The 18,898-nt window shown below is 39.7% G+C and overlaps 2 protein-coding genes across 2 annotated transcripts in view; one reads left to right on the plus strand and one right to left on the minus strand.

Annotated features, from left to right (window-relative positions):
* LOC112044100 (multiple epidermal growth factor-like domains protein 8) overlaps nucleotides 1-17,015 on the plus strand; it is a 28,741-nt gene extending 11,726 nt beyond the window's left edge. Inside the window, exons 13-22 of the mRNA XM_052891398.1 lie at nucleotides 41-2,768; nucleotides 2,847-3,281; nucleotides 3,596-3,760; nucleotides 4,737-5,341; nucleotides 5,649-5,897; nucleotides 6,276-6,568; nucleotides 7,008-7,255; nucleotides 7,952-8,610; nucleotides 9,827-9,975; nucleotides 11,131-17,015. Coding sequence (XP_052747358.1) covers nucleotides 41-2,768; nucleotides 2,847-3,281; nucleotides 3,596-3,760; nucleotides 4,737-5,341; nucleotides 5,649-5,897; nucleotides 6,276-6,568; nucleotides 7,008-7,255; nucleotides 7,952-8,610; nucleotides 9,827-9,975; nucleotides 11,131-11,239 — 5,640 coding nt within the window. The 3' untranslated portion in view covers nucleotides 11,240-17,015. The remainder of the gene's footprint in view (nucleotides 1-40; nucleotides 2,769-2,846; nucleotides 3,282-3,595; nucleotides 3,761-4,736; nucleotides 5,342-5,648; nucleotides 5,898-6,275; nucleotides 6,569-7,007; nucleotides 7,256-7,951; nucleotides 8,611-9,826; nucleotides 9,976-11,130) is intronic.
* LOC112044099 (enhancer of yellow 2 transcription factor) lies at nucleotides 17,002-18,795 on the minus strand. The gene is made up of 2 exons (XM_024079841.2): nucleotides 18,631-18,795; nucleotides 17,002-17,387 (listed from the first exon to the last, which is right to left on the minus strand). The coding sequence occupies exons 1-2, from the start codon at nucleotides 18,687-18,689 to the stop codon at nucleotides 17,165-17,167; spliced, it is 282 nt and encodes a 93-aa protein (XP_023935609.1). The 5' UTR covers nucleotides 18,690-18,795; the 3' UTR covers nucleotides 17,002-17,164.
* Nucleotides 18,796-18,898: the final 103 nt, after the last annotated feature.

Consider the following 18,898-nt stretch of genomic DNA (forward strand, 5'->3'; position numbering starts at 1 on the left):
ATTTCCGACAATGATTCATTTTTTAACTGTTCTCTTACAGGTATTCACATTTGAGTTTTTAGAACCGTATTCGGACGGTCAATGTTCAAACTACGATAACTGTCTGTTGTGTCTGTCGGACGCGGCGTGCGGGTGGTGCGAAGTGACAAATCGCTGCGAACAGAGAAACGTAGACGAAAAAATGACGTGCGCAACCGACGGCGAATGGAGATATCTCACTTTGCAGCCGGCCGCTTGTCCGAACTGTTCCAACTACATCAGCTGTGAGCGCTGCGTGTCCGGAAACTACTGCGAGTGGTGGGCGGACGAGGCGCGCTGCGCTCGGCGCGGAAGGGCCAGCGGGGCCACAGTCGACGCGGCCGCGTGCCCGCAGCCTTGTAGCATGCGTCACGATTGCGAAAGTTGTCTCGACGAGCGCGGCCGGTGCGTCTGGTGCGAAGCGACTGGGCAGTGCTTCAGTTTCAGTGTCTACACGAGCGAGTACCAGTTCGGCTTGTGCCGCGAATGGCTCGATCGCGCTTCCACACCAGCCGAGGAAGCTAACAGAAAATCTAGTCAATGTAAATCTTGCAAGGCGCACACGCAGTGCTCGTCGTGTCTGCGGAGCATGGGCTGCGGTTGGTGCCATTCTCACGAAAACCCGATCAACGGTTTGTGCACGAAGGGCGATTTCACGCGGTCTCAGGCAGACTGTGCTACTCTTTTGAACGTCAGCTCGACGGACGCGGGGTGGGCGTACGCGCAGTGTCCCGATGTCGACGAGTGCGGCCTTCGCCTCCACGACTGTCACGAGAACGCCGTGTGCAACAACACGCACGGCTCTTACACGTGCAAGTGTAAACAGGGTTACATAGGAGATGGGAAGAAGAGCTGTGTGCGGACTTGTTACAACATTTGTGTACACGGATACTGCTTAGGCGCCCCACAGTACAAATGCCACTGTGATCTCGGTTGGACCGGAGCTGATTGTTCGATTAACTGTGGCTGTCATAATCACTCGACGTGTAGAACGGGCGTCGGTAGGTGTGACGAGTGTCAGGATTGGACGGAAGGTGAGTTCTGCGAGTCCTGTAAGCCCGGAAGCCATGGAAACGCGACTACGGGCCAAGGTTGTCGGCGCTGCGATTGTAACGACCACGGAGATGAAACGCAAGGCGTATGTGATGTCTCAACCGGTGAATGTATTTGCAAAGATAACACAGAGGGGCAGAATTGCGAACGCTGTAAACCCAAATTTTATGGAGATCCTCGACACGGAGGCAGATGTTACTATCAATGCGAACCCAGAGGAATGTTAAATGCGTCACAGACTGAAGGTATAGGTTCCTATAAGACCGATCCTGACATAAAAAGCATTGGGCCTATAAAGGAGTGTTTGTGGATTATATCGTCAGAAAATATCAAAGATGCAATTATACAGTTTACTGTGAACTCTTCTACCTTTAACGTGCCCTGCGATGAAAATGCTGTTTACGTGTATGATGGGTTGGGCGGTGTGCCCGATTTAACAAATAACCAACAGAGTCAACTTTTGGGTGTCTTTTGTAACGGTGCTAACTCAGGAGTTGTGGAAGCTCGAAGTGGCAATTTGACTGTTCATTACAAACAAAGTCAGCCGGAGCAAGGATTTGAAGGCGTATACAATGTTCTTGCCTGTGATGGATTTTGTTCTTCGCCAAGAGTGTGCAATAATAGGCATTGCGTATGCAAAGAGGGTTATGGAGGGTTCGATTGCTCTGTTGAAATTTGCCGTAACAATTGCAGTATACATCTCAAAGGTGGAGTTTGTGACACGAGCTACGGAAGATGTCTCTGTAACGACGGCTTCGGTGGCGATGACTGCTCACTAAAACTTGACAAATCGCAACTCGTTTTCACAGAGCTATTTAACTCCGATTTTCTTTCTGATGATCTCGACCATCTGAGAAAAACTCTACCGAGGTTTGGACATAGCTTGGTTGCCGACAGACGAGGTTTATGGATGTTCGGCGGATACTCGCTCTCGCATGGTCCATTAAATGACATAAGATATTATGATACAAAAAACAATACTTGGATGCTAGTTACGCTCGACGCTACGCCAGATCCAAAAATGCCAGACGGACGATACTTCCATGCTGCGGAGATTTACCATTCTAAACAAAATATCTACATATACGGCGGCTTAAGTTTGCAAGATAAAAGTGGCCAAAATAAAACATTAACTGATTTTTGGCAGTTTAGTTTGAAAGAAAAACGTTGGAGTCTCATTAAAAACAAGGAAGAGTATCCACCTCCGCTTGCTGGACACACATTGACATTTCAAAAATATCAAGACTATGAGAGTTTAGTCCTAATAGGAGGGTTTTCGCTGGAGGAAGGCTTCATGACAGATGTGTGGGAGTTTGACTTGGACAATGACAAATGGATAAAGTTGACGTGCGCCGGTGCAAAGCCAGTCGGTATAATTGGTCACAGCACAGTATATCATGCTCCTTCACAGAGTCTCTACGTATTTGGTGGAATATTGTACATTTACAATGGAACTATAATATCTAACAAATTGTTTTCATTCCACTATCCCACTAAAACTTGGAGCGAGCTGCCAACTTTCCCGAGTCTGAACAACGCTCACGATAACTTACCTCGGCCTACGTATCTCCATTCGGCGGTCACGACAAATGATTACATGATAGTATTCGGAGGGCGAACAGTTGATAACGATAAACGTTCCAACTCTCTCATCGCGTACATTTACAACTGCAATCAATGGGTGAAGCTTTCCAAAGGTTTGTTGAACTAATCCCAGGAAGTGTTGTTATATTTAAGTTGATAAAATTTGTAACTGACACTGACATATTTTTCAGGTTCAAGTGTACTAGATCACCCTCCACCTCGGACTATAGCTCACGCTATGACGATAGATATGGAATCTGAAAACGATTGGAACATATACATAGTGGGTGGTTGGACGGGCAGTGCGAATTGTCAGGTGACACGCATCACTTTGCCGGACGATTTGTGCTCGCTCTGGAGTGCGACTAAATTCGAATGTAGGAGCCACATGGGCTGCAGTTTCTGTAGTACTGGGGAGTATACCAAGTGTTATTCTGTGGATAACCCGGGGTGCGAGAGGAGTGACAGGATATCGACCAACGCGGGTGCAGCTTGTGACGCTGACTTGATAGCGCGGCGCCCGTGCGACAACTTTACGTCGTGCACTTCGTGCTTAGCGGCGTGGCCGTTGTATCCGGAGGAGAAACCCGTTTGCCGATGGTGCGAAACTTGTGCTGCTGGCGTTGGTAAGATATTTTTTGCCATACATTATTAATATGACCAATATTCCCGTTCCCCTCCAATCAGAGTTAAATAAAACTGTGCAAGGAGCGAGTCACTTTCTACAACCCTTATTTTCTTTTATCCTAAACACTGACATTTCGACATTTTGTAGAAACTCTAAAGTTCTAAACAATAGCGAAAGCAATACACCAATGTGGAGATCAAAACTCTAAAAAAATTGACATACATTTTTAAGATAATAACAAAACGTGCAACTTATTCCATTGTGTCATCTCACTTTTGGTGATATTTAATATAAATAATATTTGTATTTTAGGTGAATGCGTGCCGACAGATGAGTCTTGCACCAGCATGAAGTGCAACGCCGGCACCACGTACCTGACCGACTCGACCCAGTGCCCAGAGCTGCGGTGTGTAGCGCCCGATTGCGACAAATGTGTTTCTAATCAGTGCTCCTGGACACGACTCGCCAACAGAGGAGGTACTTATACAGTTTCTAACTTATTTGTATGTTAATAGGCTACTTGCCTCTTTTTTAAACAGTGTTTAAACTGAATTATGGATGTATTATAAGCTATGTTTTATTTTGTCCCGTCAATAATAACCAGTAAAAAAAATAATATAATTGAAAAAGTATCGACGTAAAATTTTAGCCGCTGAAACTGAACATTAGCAAGTGACGTCATTCATAGAGATAACAGCGTGATTGGCGTTTGCATCGATGTGATTATATCACGTCACCGCAAGCGCCAATCAGAAATCGATGCCTTGTAGCGAATGACGTTACAGTTTATGATTACTGTACTGCGGCGTCTGATAAAAATACAACTTTGTTTTATAAAAATATTACAATTACGAGATTATTTTCACAAATAAAAATGTGATTAAAGTTTCTAGGCATCTAAACTGCCTCTATGCAAAAAATCTTCGTAGTTTTCTACAGCAGGCGAGTAGCCTATTCGATCAGAAGACCGTGGTTTGACTTGCTTAGTTTCCATTTTCTTGTGAATACGGGGATAAAATATAGCATATGTACTGGCTGGTAACGTAGCTTTCCACACCCGACTGCTACAAATGTGTTTCTAATCGGTGCTCCTGGACACGAATTGCCAACAATTTCTAACTTACGAGTATACTTTTATTGGACAGACCCCCGTTGTTAGCTTAGTTTCCATTCCCGTGGGAATATTGGGATAAAATATAGCCTATTTTACTTTGGTGATTATGGAGCTTTCCATTTGTGAAACTATTTTTAAAATCGGTACAATAGTTTTAGAGCCTTTTTGTAACAAATAAAAACTTACCGAGGCATTAAAATTTAATTCTGTCATTGCTTTGTTCTGTTTCTGATGCTAAGTATATTATTAACTGTATTTATGTTCTTAAGAACATAAATTTAACTTCTGACTTGATACTTTAATAAATGACACGTACAATCTACAATGTTTACGTTTCAGCCCAAATAACAAGAATAACGGATGATCCAGCAGAGCTGTACAATTGGACATGCGCCACCACGGACGAACCCGGCCGCTCAAGTCTACGCGCTCTCTCCATTAAATTGGGCCACTCGTATTTCGGTGTCAATAAAGACGAATGTCCGAGCAGTTGTCACCTATACGACGACTGTCAATCTTGCTTAAGCTCGGAGGGCGCTGAGGGAGGCTTTTCAGAGTGTCACTGGGCGAGTTACCTCGGCACGTGCATATCTCCCGCCTACCAACCAGTGTACTGTGCAGGCGGAGTCTGTGGATTAGTTCTCACTAAAGCAGATAAGAACAAGTGTCCAGCCCCTTGTGGCACTTTCGAACAGTGTACCGAGTGTTTGCATCATTCTCACTGTGGATGGTGCGCTGTAGAGGGTGAGAATGGCGAAGGCGTGTGTACTGAAGGCTCTATAGATTCCCCGCTGGAGTACTCGACGCGTACCACGTGTGCGGCTGTGTATATGAACATGCATCAAAGCAACAACACTAATGACACATTCTCGTGGCACTACACGCGTTGTCCGCCGGAGAACGAGTGCGAGAATAACCACCATCAATGTAAAGCTGAATCTGAGGTGAGTGCTTCATATAAACCTCCACACCTTTGTTCATGTAAAATGCTTTAATAATCATTGTCATCATATCATCATATCGGCCGATGGACGCCCACTGCAGGACATAGGCCTTTTGTAGGGACTTCCAAAAATTTGTTTTTGCCGTTGATACAAAATTTTGTACAGTACTGACCACGCAGGGCATGCGGATTGGTCAGCGCAGAGCTAAATTACTCCCGCCGGTGTCTGTGCCTATGGGAATGGATATACCGTCATTGGTCGGGCGACAGAGCCTCGTCGTAACGTACAGTTTTTGTTAACATCGCAGGTGTGCCGCGACCTGCCCGAGGGCTACGAGTGCGCGTGCGGCGCGGGCCACAAGCGCGTGGGCGGCGCGTGCGCGGCCGTGTGCTCGCAGGGCTGCGTGCGCGGCGCGTGCGTGCAGCCCGACCGCTGCCGCTGCGACTTCGGCTACGTGGGCGCCAACTGCACCATCCAGTGTCAGTGCAACGGCCACTCGCACTGCGAGGGGCCCGACAAGCTGGACGTGTGCACCGAGTGCCACAACAACACTATGGTGAGTGCGCGTGCGCGGCCGTGTGCTCGCAGGGCTGCGTGCGCGGCGCGTGAAAATTTTATAAAAACAATCCATAAAGTAGTATTACATATCTCTCATTAAAATTATCTCGGTAATAGTGTAATTTGTACTTAATTATTGAATATTGTACTCTGAACATTACATAGAACATTTAGTATTAGTTCAAATTTTTGGTTGGTTGGTCCTCTGCCATTCGATTAGCTGTTGTAAATGGGAGGCTTTTGAGGCTAGGAGATCGGTCGCGCGATCGTTATCCTTCCAACTTGCCCACAAATAACTTAGACAACTAAAGTAATAGTTGTCGACAAATTGGAGTAAACATTAACAAAACATAATTTTTTTTTTTTTTCCCTCCAGGGTAGTCAATGTGAGAAATGTAAGCCTAATTTCGTGGGCGACCCCACTGACAACGGACAATGCATACCCTGCTCGGTGTACTGCCACGGCCACACGTCCGTGTGCACGAACGAGGCGGACGCGGCGCTCATAGCGCGCGACATTAGCAACGCGGACCTGGAGGAGTACTACCGGGAGGGCGGGGCCAAGGCGCGGTGCGTGCGCTGTGCGAACTTCACGGACGGGCCGCGCTGCGAGCGGTGCATTGAGGGATACTTCAGAGGATCGGAGGACTTCCGGGATCCATGTCGACCGTACGTACTGTATATAGTCGTTGGTCGTATGTAGATTATAGAGCAATAGTATTTAGAGCATAGTTGCATTTATTGATTAAGTAATAATGGTAAAGTAAGCAGCCTGCAAGTAGAACCAGTATTACATTTTCGTACGGTAAGATGTTCCACAAGTAACCATAGCAACACGTTGATGCCATTACAATAGCGAACTAAATTTTCAATTATTTGCCATCTTTAATGTACTGGGCATCCACGGTCCACTTTAATATTTACGGTATATGGTTTCAACCGTTATTTTGGTTCAACTTACTTACCGGTCTATACATATATTTGTTTTGATCAATAGTATAGGGAGAGCAAACAGAGAAGCTATATATTTTTTATTTTTGTAGCCAGTTAAAGTTAGCTTTGTACGTTACAATGACGGCCAGTGACACCAAATGCGTTGTGTTTGCAGTTGCGAGTGTCACGGCCACGGCGACACGTGCGACCCGGTGACGGGCGAGAAGTGCAACTGCGGCAACAACACGGAGAGCGACGCGTCGTGCCAGACGGCGTCCTCCAGCAAGAACTCGGCGCAGGAGTGCTGGCGGCACCAGTGCGTCAAGTGCCGCGACCTGTACATGGGCGACCCGCGCAACGGGCACCAGTGCTACAAGACCATCAACATCGAGAACAAACTCTGCTTCGACGGCAAGTCTATAGGTACGTGACCCACTCGCACTCGCTTGTAATACAGTTATTTATGCTATGATGGCCATTAGACATGATTTTTGACAATAGACAGCGTGAGTGCTACAGTGGCTATTAACATGACCATGATGGCGGTTTCTATTGGAGCATTCTAGACAAGACCGTAATAGCCAAGTTTGTATTTTCCAGGAATACCTAACAAACTAAAAATGAGTTTGTGGTCAGTCTATATGCCGTAGAAATAGGTGTGAGAAGTCCAGCAAAATCTCTCTTTATCTTGCTTAAAGACTATATGTTTTCCAGGGATACCTAACAAACTAAAAATGACATTGTGGTTAGTCTATATGCTGTAGAAGTAGGTGTGAGAAGTCCAGCAAAATCTCTCTTTATCTTGCTTAAAGACTTTGGCCGTTAAGCAAGATAAAGACGAAGAAGATGCAGCAAGTACTATATTAGAACGGGTATATAAAGCTACTCTAGTAGAATTTTTACCATATTTGGCTAGGCAGGGAGAAAAACACGAGCGGAGAAGGGAAGTGTTAATTGATTGTCAAGAAATTAACTTAACTTAACCCTACATACATTGGTCACAAGTCCAGGATCCCGCTCGGAATTTTTCTCTCTGCCAAGTGGTGTAATCGAAAAATATTTATTTCAAAACGTCTTTTCTCTTCAATAACATACTAAATGAGGTCATTTCAATTTCAGATGAGTGCAAAATCAAACCTCGCCCTTTGTACCCGGGCCAGACAGTATTCGTCGCAGTCAATCCGAGATACATGAACGTGGACATAAGAGTTATTGTGGATGTGACACAGGGCGCGGTGGATCTCTACATGAGTCCCAACGACAGCTCGTACGTGGTCTCTGTGAACTCCAGCACAGGATCCCACGCTGTAGCGATAGACCCGACTCATTACAAACATGACCCTTACCGAAAAATGCCCTCATTCGAAGACCACGGGACGGATGAGCCAGGAAAAGTTCTATGGTACTACGATAAGACGGGGTACGCTCTCGCAGATTACACAGCCAAAGACTTGGCCACTTACGTGACGGTCGACAAGAGGAATGTGTTGTTGAGAGTGAAGAATCTCCGCAATCGTCTGGTTTTAACGTTACCGCAGAACGTACACGACCTGACTCACACGAAGTTCTTTATAATAATTCGTGCGCGGCACACCGAAGACGGCTCCGCTGGTTTCGGCGTGACGTTCTTCAGACAGGATCAGCTGCACATAGATCTGTTTGTGTTCTTCTCCGTGTTCTTTTCGTGCTTCTTCCTGTTCCTGGCGGCGTGCGTCGTTGCGTGGAAGGCGAAGCAAGCGGCGGATGTGCGGAGGGCAAGAAGAAGACACGTCGTTGAGGTAAGAGATCATATTATAGTGTCTTTATAAATTAATGTGTTTGTTTGGATTACATCGATGGATTTAGAATTTAGAAATATAGATAAAGTATTTTCGGCGCGAGTAAGTTATTTGATCGGTCGGCTCGTGTCGTCATGAGTCGAGATAGTTCAAAGCTAGGTGGGGAGTAGTGGGAGGCCGAGTGCTGGCGATATACACCTTTGTTGGATAATAATCCTGGGTTGTTGTGGAATAGGCGGGGAGAGTGACTTGAGTGGAAAAGGGGAGTATTAGATATCCTTTATACCCTACACACATCGTTCACAAGTGCGTGACTCCACTCAAGGTCATTCTCTGCCACACAGGGTTTACTGGTCACATTCTTAGTGGGAATTGTTAGACCTTTTCTTATGACTGGGGAGGTGGGCAGTTTTCCAGGTAAAAGGGAATGCCCATCCCCGGCCCACGCCAGGCACAACCACACGGCTATTTACTTTTATCTAAAAATTCTTGATCATTCTACTTATCTAATGAAATCATCACTTTATCAAAAAAAGTTTGCTACGACATTTTTAATTTTGATTTTAAATTTTCTTGTTTTGTAAGCTTGTTGGTAACAGAAAACAATAATACAGCTTCAAATGTTTCTTTGCCACTTTGTTACACCGGCAAACATTTTGCCATGTTTCATTTTGATGAAAAAAAAATATTTTTCTTCAAGAAACATACTTTTATTAAAAGATAATACCTATACACTTTGACAAGGTTTAATTGCGACTGTCCTATTACAGCCATGAACGATACTAATAACTGTGCGTTTAAGCACTATATTAGACGAATGTTGGTCTTGTGACAGATTGAAGTATGAATGTTTTGTACATAATGATTTGTATAAGACACACCATATATTTGATTATATTTGATTATATGACCACATATAATCAAATATAATCTCAATTTCGTATATGTTACTAAACTAACATAAGTCTTGGTTAGTGAATTAGCCTGCTGAGCTAATTTAAAGATTATTAAATCCTAAAGAGAAATGTCCACAACACTAGCCCATACAACGTCAAAGGAACAAATGGAACCCAGGTGTAACCCCTGTTAAAAGTGTTTAGAGATAATAATATGATGTATAAATAGGGATCTGGTTGAAGAATTGGCTTAACCTCTCCACTGGTGGAATTCAAACTCAAAGCATTAATTAATTACATTATTTCGATTGTATGGGCAGATGCTGCACATGGCGAAGCGGCCGTTCGCCTGCGTGCGCGTGGTGCTGAACCCGGGCGCGTGGGTGCGGCGCCGGCGCGCCGAGCTGCGCCCCGTCGCCATCGAGCCCACGGCCGACACGCGCGCCGCTGTCACCACGCTACTCGTCAGGTATGCATTTTGATTTAGTATAATCAAGAAAGAGGTAGTTCGAAGAGCCGATGGGCGTTGGGGTCCCAAGGTGCAGGAATGGCGACCCCGCACCGGACAGCGCAGCGTTGATCGACCCCCCACTAGGTGGACCGAAGACATCAAGCTGGTTGCAGAGAGCCGTTGGATGCTGGCGGCTCGAGGCCGTTTTGTTTGGAAGTCCATGCAAGAGGCCTATGTCCAGCAGTGGACGTCCATCAGCTGACAATGACGATGATATCTAGGAGAATCCGTGATAGCCCAATGGATATGACCTCTGCCTTTGATTCCGGAGGATATGGGTTCGAACCCGGTCCAGGGCATTCCAACTTTTCAGTTGTGTGCATTTTAAGAAGTTAAATATCACGTCTCAAACGGTGAAGGAAAAACATCGTGAGGAAACCTCCATACCTGATCATTTTCTTAATTCACTTCGTGTGTGAAGTCTGCCAATCCGCATTGGGCCAGCGTGGTGGACTGTGACCTAACCCCTCTCATTCTGAGAGGAGACTTGAGCTCAGCAGTGAGCCGAATATGGATTGATAATAAATAATGATATCACGGAAGTTTACACAAACACAATAAAAGACAGTGAGTGTATGGGGATGGTACACTCACTGTCTTTTTATGTTTGAATATATTGATTTATATGATACATTCGGTAAATAAGGTTAATTTTAACTAATTTATGCATAAAACGCAAAAATTGTCTAGATATTTACCTCCAAGCACCGGATCAAACTGCACATGGTGTGCAAATTTGATCAAAAATTGGCTCAGTAGTTTATGAGTCCATCGACGACCAACAACGTGACACTTAATTTATATATATTAGTTTATTTATAGCCCATGGAAATGGGCAGGTCATATTGCACGCATGGACAATGAAAAATGGGCAAAGAGAGAGAGAAACTACATGGCACGGACCATCATACAAAAAAAGGAAAAGAGGTAGACCAAAAGATAAATGGAGGAGGCCTTCACCCGTCGAGGGGTCCGTAATGAATAACAAAGAAAAAAAAACAACTTTTGTAAATTCATTTTGTTATTGCATGCACATTATTTGTAACATTATTCTTTATGGAAATAAAAAGGCTATTATTATTATTATTTATTTATAGTTCATTGTTGGTTCAGGTTACCGGGCGGCTCCCGCGCGCCCGTCCGCATGGCGCTCGCGTCGGCGCTGGTGCTGGTGACGCGCGCGCAGGCGCAGAGGCCGCGCGCGCGCCGCGTCGTCACCTAGCAGCGCCGCCCGCCATACTACGGCATACGCTACGTGCCCGCCATGCCGCTCGAGGTACGACTCAACCAAAACTTCTTGCAACTCCAGTGAACATAGTGTTCGATATTGACAACCTATTCTAAAAGTGTAAATAATAATTAATTATTCAATAGAAAATACAGCTTTTTCGGTCTTGAAAATCAATATGTACATAAAAAACGGTAATTCAGAACTGTTACTGTTTAAAAATGCGCACTTTGGAGACTTTGAAAGGAATGTAAAACTGTCGCGGAATCTCAGCACTTATTGAAGTAAAACTTCTTTACGCTTGACTTGGGGAGTGAGTTGGTAAATGCGTTACGAAAAGTGTAATCAGGTGAGGCTTTTAAGATGGAAGCTGCTATCTAGTGGCATGGTGAAACAGTTGTTATTTTAAACTACCAGTAGATGACGTTCCTAGAAACCTTTAAAACAATCCCTTTTTGTTCAATTCAAGAACCTGTTGCCCTAGACTAATAGATGGCGCTTTGTTTTTTTTGTTTTGAAAGAAGTTTTACTTCAGTTGTGTGGTCTTCACCCCCTTTTTTATTTCACTCAATGTTAATAAATAAGGCAGCTCTATCCCATAGTTTGTAATAAATCTATATGTTTTTACATGAAAATGAACGTAAAGTACCAGAGAAACGTACAAACGCAGCTATATATCGTGAAAACACTAGTCTAAATTTGTTCGTACATATTCTAAGAACTGCTGTTGAATAATAACTTTAACATATGGCAGTCTTATTGAAAAGTATTATCTTTAACGTAACCATCCATGTTATACTGTTTATTTTAAATTTTAGTTATTTTGCCAAGATCTGATCTAAGTATATTGTATTTCACTCAACTGGAAGGTGAAGGTTTATTTATAAAAAAAAGATAATATTTAATAAATAATTATATAGTAGATATCAAAATTTATATACATTTAGTTAAACGGAGTTGGATTTACATAATGCACATTAGTATGGTTTTATTTAGTGTTAAGTTTGATAAATAAGTTAAAAAGCACAACTTGTAAGGTGAAAAAAAACATATTTGAAAATGAAAATGAATTTGAAAATGAATGAATTTTTTGTAATTTGGTTGGTGTTGCATTGCCATTTTATGAATTTGATTATGTTAAATTCTAATTTTGAACTTATGAATATTTAAAAAATAGCCTGTTCAGAAAAATAATGGAAAAACCGTGTTATGTTGCAAAAAAGGAACTAATTCCCTCCATTTTTTTAATGGCCTTACGTCTCTGAGTCCCCCTTTAGCCCTTTTGAGCCTATAATACCTTTTATTAGCATATTAGCATAGGCTGCTAAAAATACAAATCCAGGGTTTTATATTTCTGGTCAGGCTGTCTATACTCGTACATACCATAGCAGTGACTTTTAACCATAGACACTATTTAAAATAGTCTTATCTTATATTCGTATATCTATGCCATATCGATTCGAAGAGAGCCAAAGGAATCAAAATTAGCGTGAATTGACCACGGGTTGTGAATAGCCAATAGTCATTGAAGCTGTTGTGTTATTTATTTCCAAATTTTATTATGTGATGTTGTAAAGCAGAGTTATGTTATGGCTTGTTATTTATAAGACGAAGGCCACACCAACACGTCGAAACTTATCATGGTGACGTTTATTCTTCCGTCCGCGGTTCGACCATTTAGTATCAATAGTTTAACGAAAATATCTTAAAAACACGAGTATTTCTGATTATATATGAATCAATATCAGGTTAAAATATACTAATTTAAGGAACTGCTGTTTTAATTTTATAATTACTTCATGTGTAATTTCAAAAACTTGTTGCGGGATTGCGCATACTAGGTATAAAGCAGTGATATGGAGGAGGGGGCGCAGTTAAAAAATCATGAAATTCGTGTGACGTAATTTATAGATAATGAAACATAGGCCTGCCTCTCTACCTCCCCTTTGTCATGCTTATTCATCATCAATATTATCAGCCGATGGACGTCCACTGCTGGCCTCTTGGACTTCCGAGCACAACGGTCTCGAGCCGCCAGCATCCAGCAGCTTCCTGCAAACCGCTTGATGTCATTGGTCCAACTAGTGGGGGGGTCGACCAACATTGCGCTTTCCGGTGCGGGGTCGCTATTCCAGCACCTTTTGATACCAACGTCCATCGGCTCTTCGAACTATATGGCCTGCCCATTGCCACTTCAGCTTGGCGACTCCTTGAGCTATATCAGTGACTTTGGTTTGTCTGCGGAATTCCTCATTTCTGATTCGATCAAGCAGAGAAACTCTAAACATAGCTGTTTCCATCGCCCGCTCAGTGACTTAGAGCCTTCTAATAAGTCATACTTATGCACTTGAGAAAGTGTGAATAATTGTTGACACTTTCTCAACTTTGTATGACGCAATTGAGGACTGGTCATGGGTTTTTTTATAAATAAATAAGTATTAAGTACCTAAGTGTAAGTAAGTGATAATAGGTAGGTCTGAGGACGCAAATTTAAACGTCATCAGCGATCATTTTCGCTTAGATTTGGCCTTCGCTTAAATATGATTAGCAATCGATCGTTTTTTAAGATATATTATTTAGATAGATTAATATAATATGTTATTAAGCTACCGTAATAGTATTTCTCCTGAAAATACTAAATCATAATCTCATAAAATAGGCTATTCGCATTGTAATACTTAACTTGTTAATACTAAATCTTTTAAATTAAAAAGAAAATTATAAAACTTGGAATTTGCAAAATTATTGCCAACATTATTGACTTTCATGATTTGATTGATCAGAAACTTTTCTTTAATTTATATTTAAATATGTATTTGCAATGTGAAAAGGCCTGCTAACCTGAACGCTTATTATGGAATCTCTTCAAAGGTATAATTTATTATTATCATGATCTAAACAAATGATTTATTTGGAATCCGTAATTCCGTGAAAATATTTTTCATCCGTTTACTATCGTTTTTTTTATTTTATATTTTATTTTAGTTTTTTTAAATATCTTTAATGTGTGACCATTGAGGACCATTTCCCCATAGTACAAAATATTGAAACCGTTCAACGTTTTCTAGTCCGCTTTTACCTGTTTTTAGTTACATAGCTGCATAATTTGATGATATCTTGAAAGATAAATAAATGAACCAGTGAATAAATGTAAGTCTTGGTTGGTTTCTATAGATACTCATCATTGTACTAGATGTTTTATGTCCACTATTTCGCCGTATTTTCTTATCTTTAGTAGGTATTTTTTACATCAGTCTTTGAACTCAGTGAAATGAAATATCGACATTGAGAAAATTAAATTTAAGAAAATGCATAAATGAGCCTTCGCCTGCGCAGTATAGTAGGCCTAAGGTGCGCGCCAAGCTCAGACCAAATACTTTTCACGACGAAAACGGTTACAACAATTAAACAGAAACACATTCTATAGAAACAGTTTTTATAAACGTGTTAGATCGTTGATCTTGTACTTTGACAAAAGGGTATGTCTAGCGTCCCTACATAATTCGTCCGAGGCGCCAGGAGATAACGAAATAATTTTGTCTATATACATCATCGCTCTCTCTTTCGTTGCCATGAAACGAAAGAGAGATAGATATGTAATTGATTATCTTTTTATCTTTTGGTTACAAATTTTGGGCCAGGAGTGTAAGCTGTGGCTTGTACAAGGTTGGACAGCCAGAGTTAGCACGCTATAAATGAATGATGAATGAGCTTTCCGTCATGTTTCGTCATTCAAAAGTATGATAATTGTAATACTTATTATAAAGAGTTGGGCATTATAAAGAGTTTAATGCAATCTGTTACCTTGACTAAACTAAAAAATATTTTATTCTTAACCTATCATTCCTGATACTTATTCTGTTCTTAGGAACTTCCTTGCAATTTGCATTTCATAAAATGGTCCTAAATGGTATCGCGTCTCGTGGTATTATGGGTTTTATTAATCTTTTTTTATTATTGTAAGTTTTAACGTTTCTTGTACACTTATAAACGATTTCTTGATTATTATCATAAAATGCTCAAACAGTGATTTAAGCTGATTACTTGCATAATATTATGTTGTATACGTGTAATATTGTTGCCAAAATTTAAGAATGAAGTTATAACAATATTTTATATTGGTAGTTTTAGTACAAAACTTTGTGAAATTATTCGGCATATTTTATTATGATAGGGAAGCTTATGACTTGAAACTAAACCTAGGGTTTTGAAAAATTTGAATGCTTTCAGTTTTAAAGAACTCTCACAGAGTTCTTGCGTGAATGGATTGCTTTATATTCGTGATGTTTTGGGTTCGATTCCCAACTCAGATCAATTAAGATTTTTTTTTCTTAAAACTTGCTTAGTAAACAGATGTAATGCCAAGTGGTGTAGGCGCATGTTATACGTTCCCGTAAAATTTTTTATACCTAGAGTCCTAGAGGGCAATGAAGAGTATCAGTTGAATAAACTGAATAACCTCTTCAAAGTCAAAGCAGCTTACCACTTTGGCATATCATAAATTGTCACAGCATCAATTCAATTTAAATAAATCACTATATGTTAAGTATATAAGTACATATACTAAAATAAGTGATCAGTGAGGGTGTCTGTCATAGAGCTTTGTTGTAAATGTCAATCTCAGCTATTAGCCTATTAATGTCTTTGGCTATGTTGCTGCTCTTAACTTCAAGTAATATTCTCAAAACTACTAATTGCTCATTTTAATAATCAGCAGTATTGTGTAAAATTAATAATCAATTAGTCGACCTATAAGTAGAATCATGTTACGGTTTTAGTTGTAAGGAAAAAAATATAACTATTAGATATAACTAAATATATAAGAGAGTACTGATATTGTTATAAATACTTTATATAAGAGGATATATTGTGATCAAATACACCTTACCTGTGAAAGGTATAACAAGTCCATAAAAACATTCCATTTGTGTATTATGTTGTACATACAAAATTGAATTAAGCATACAAACTATGTATGAAATATAAGTCGAGCATCTAAGAGCTTTAAAGGATGTTATTCTAGGTAAACTGATTGCTCATTATCTCAACTAGGTAACTATGAAATTTCTTTGAAAATTGCATTTATTTATTCCCATATTATAATAATTGGTGTTAAATTTTGAAATTTAAGATAATTAATTAGCGTTTTTCTCCAGAAATCTAGAACTGGAGATATCAAGTTTCATGCCCATGTATGCACATTGCACATCTTATGCATTTTTTGTAATAAACACATCTATTTATCATTCCCAAAGATACTCTTGCTCAAGAGTATTTTTCGAATTAATACAATATCTTTTTAATTCCATATAATTTCTATTACCCGAATGTGTGTATTGTGTGTGAGTATAACTATTTATTTGCAATGTTTCAACAGAGATTATATTTTTAAGCATAAAATGTACATTGCATCTTGCTCAAATTTTTTTAATCAAAATTATTATAGATATTAGATAAAATATACCATGTAGAAAATTATGTAAAAATGTAAACTAAAAAGAATCTTAGAAACTGTCACTTTACCTTTGATATGGAATAGTATAAATACATATTTAATTATAATGGTTATAAATAAATATTTATAACATAATTTCAGCTATGTCTTTTTAGATGTTCATGTCCAAAAATCTAAAAACACAGCATAGAGTCATGACAGTCAGGTTAAATAGCATCTGAAGGCAGTATTATGTGTAAGTAAGCAATATATATATTATGTATTTTTGGTTAATGTAAATGTTTATAAATAAAATATACTGTTGGTTTAAACAAATTCATTTTATTTTATCCTTAACATAGTTTAAAAATGCATAATTTAGTAAATCAAAAGTAATTATCACAAAGTACTCAATTATTGAATGTCTAACCAAAAAACAAAAAAAAATATCATAATTTAGACATTCATAAAATGTATCAAACAATTTACAAGTTTTTCTGGGTTAAAAGGTGAGTTTTAATTTTCTGTAGCAATTCTTTCTTGACTGGATCTGGGACTAAAGCTCTAGCTCGAGGAGTTACTCTCGCCACCAACATATCAAGAGTAATAGAGTTTGAATCATGCTCCTTTACAATTTCACGACACACCATCCTGATTTGGTCCCTCCATCCACATTCAATTAGTCTCCTCCTGAGAAGTTCCTTGAACCTGCAAGTGCAATGTTCATAATTATAAATGTACAGCACCAAAGAAAATAATTTTCAAGTTGGTTTAGTTTGTTCTCCTATGTTTTAGGAACAATATTCTCTTCTAGATGGTATAGCACCAATGATGTTAGAAGAAAAAAGATGTAGATAGATTATACACAGACCGCAAGTGGCACATTAAAACTATGCTAATTAGCAAACCTGAGCTCTGTCGCCTAACTGTCATCTCACCATTGACAATGTCACTTAAATAATTTTTGTGTGCTAGTTGTAAATATTGAATGAGGTTTATATAACCTATCTACCTCTTTTTTTCTTCTAACATCTTTGTATAGCAAGCATCCTCTTTTCTTTTCTGACAACATAATCATGCTAATAGATGGTCAACAAAGATGTGAAAGTATAACAAAGTCATTAGGGCATTCAAGCATAACTAACTGACATTCACATTACTAGCAAACTGCATGACTATGTTTGATCTCTTTAGTGGTAAGCAAAAGGCTTGGGGGGCAGAATGTGGTACTTCCTCCATTCAGTTGATTGCCCCAGCACACCATGTTCACATCATACTGACTTATATAATTTATATGATAATGTTCATAGATGTTATTGTTTAGAATCTTTTACAGACTTCAAATAAAAATTCAAGTTCTTAATTCACATTTTTTTCATTTGAAAGAGTATCTATCACCTTCATTACTGATTTAGTTCATAGGTTTGGTGTTATTTTTTTTTCTTTTAGTGTAGAATTGTTTTATGATGTTGCCTAGCATTCGCTGGAACAACATTGATAAAGGGATAGGGGTTTATATAGGGATAGTGATATAGTAACTAGCTTTAGCTAGTGAATGGGGAAAATTATACCAAAACATTTAAACGGTTGAGGTTCAGTACATTGTCTCTATTAATTCATGGTAATTGCTAAGGATGAGACTGATGATGAATAATGATGAATAAACATAGAAGCGATGAGTAACATCAGTTTTACTTTTGCTAAACACTAAAGAATTAAGGATCAGAGTTCCTGGGCCTGATTAAGACGATCTGTTTTTTAAAAATACCTACGAATGTTGTACAGCTATGCAAGTATTCCTTTTTTTGCATGGTATCTATTTAAAGCTTGAAGTTTGCTGGCACCTGTGTTTAATATAATATACAAAAGCACGAATAAAGTAGTGTAAGTTATTCAACCGTTTGCACTGGAAAAGGCCCGGTTTAATCACAACAAACATTTATATATTTACCTTTCGCGATCTCCACTGAGGATCAAACGCTGATGAGCAATAGTATTATTTACAGTCATAATTGCTTAGATATACTTTTGCTTCAAAAAATATTAATCAAGATGTTAACTTTTAAATCGTTTTGTTTTGTAAATGTAAAGCAAACAAAACATAAATTTTTTAGAAAATTTTTAGTTGTTTGACAGTGATACTTGACATTGACTGACAGCTGACAGTTATTATCATATTAACATAGACAGAAAATAAAGCGTTAAGATTGCCACAGAGG

Source organism: Bicyclus anynana, chromosome 3, assembly GCF_947172395.1.
Source record: "Bicyclus anynana chromosome 3, ilBicAnyn1.1, whole genome shotgun sequence".
Taxonomy (NCBI): domain Eukaryota; kingdom Metazoa; phylum Arthropoda; class Insecta; order Lepidoptera; family Nymphalidae; genus Bicyclus; species Bicyclus anynana.

Bases quoted from the DNA above. Each gene is read 5' to 3' on its own strand.
- LOC112044099 (XM_024079841.2), bottom strand. From the start codon at position 18,689: ATGACTGTAAATAATACTATTGCTCATCAGCGTTTGATCCTCAGTGGA. The intron at 17,388-18,630 runs GTAAATATATAA...TTGCACTTGCAG, and splicing joins CTCAGTGGAGATCGCGAAAG to GTTCAAGGAACTTCTCAGGA.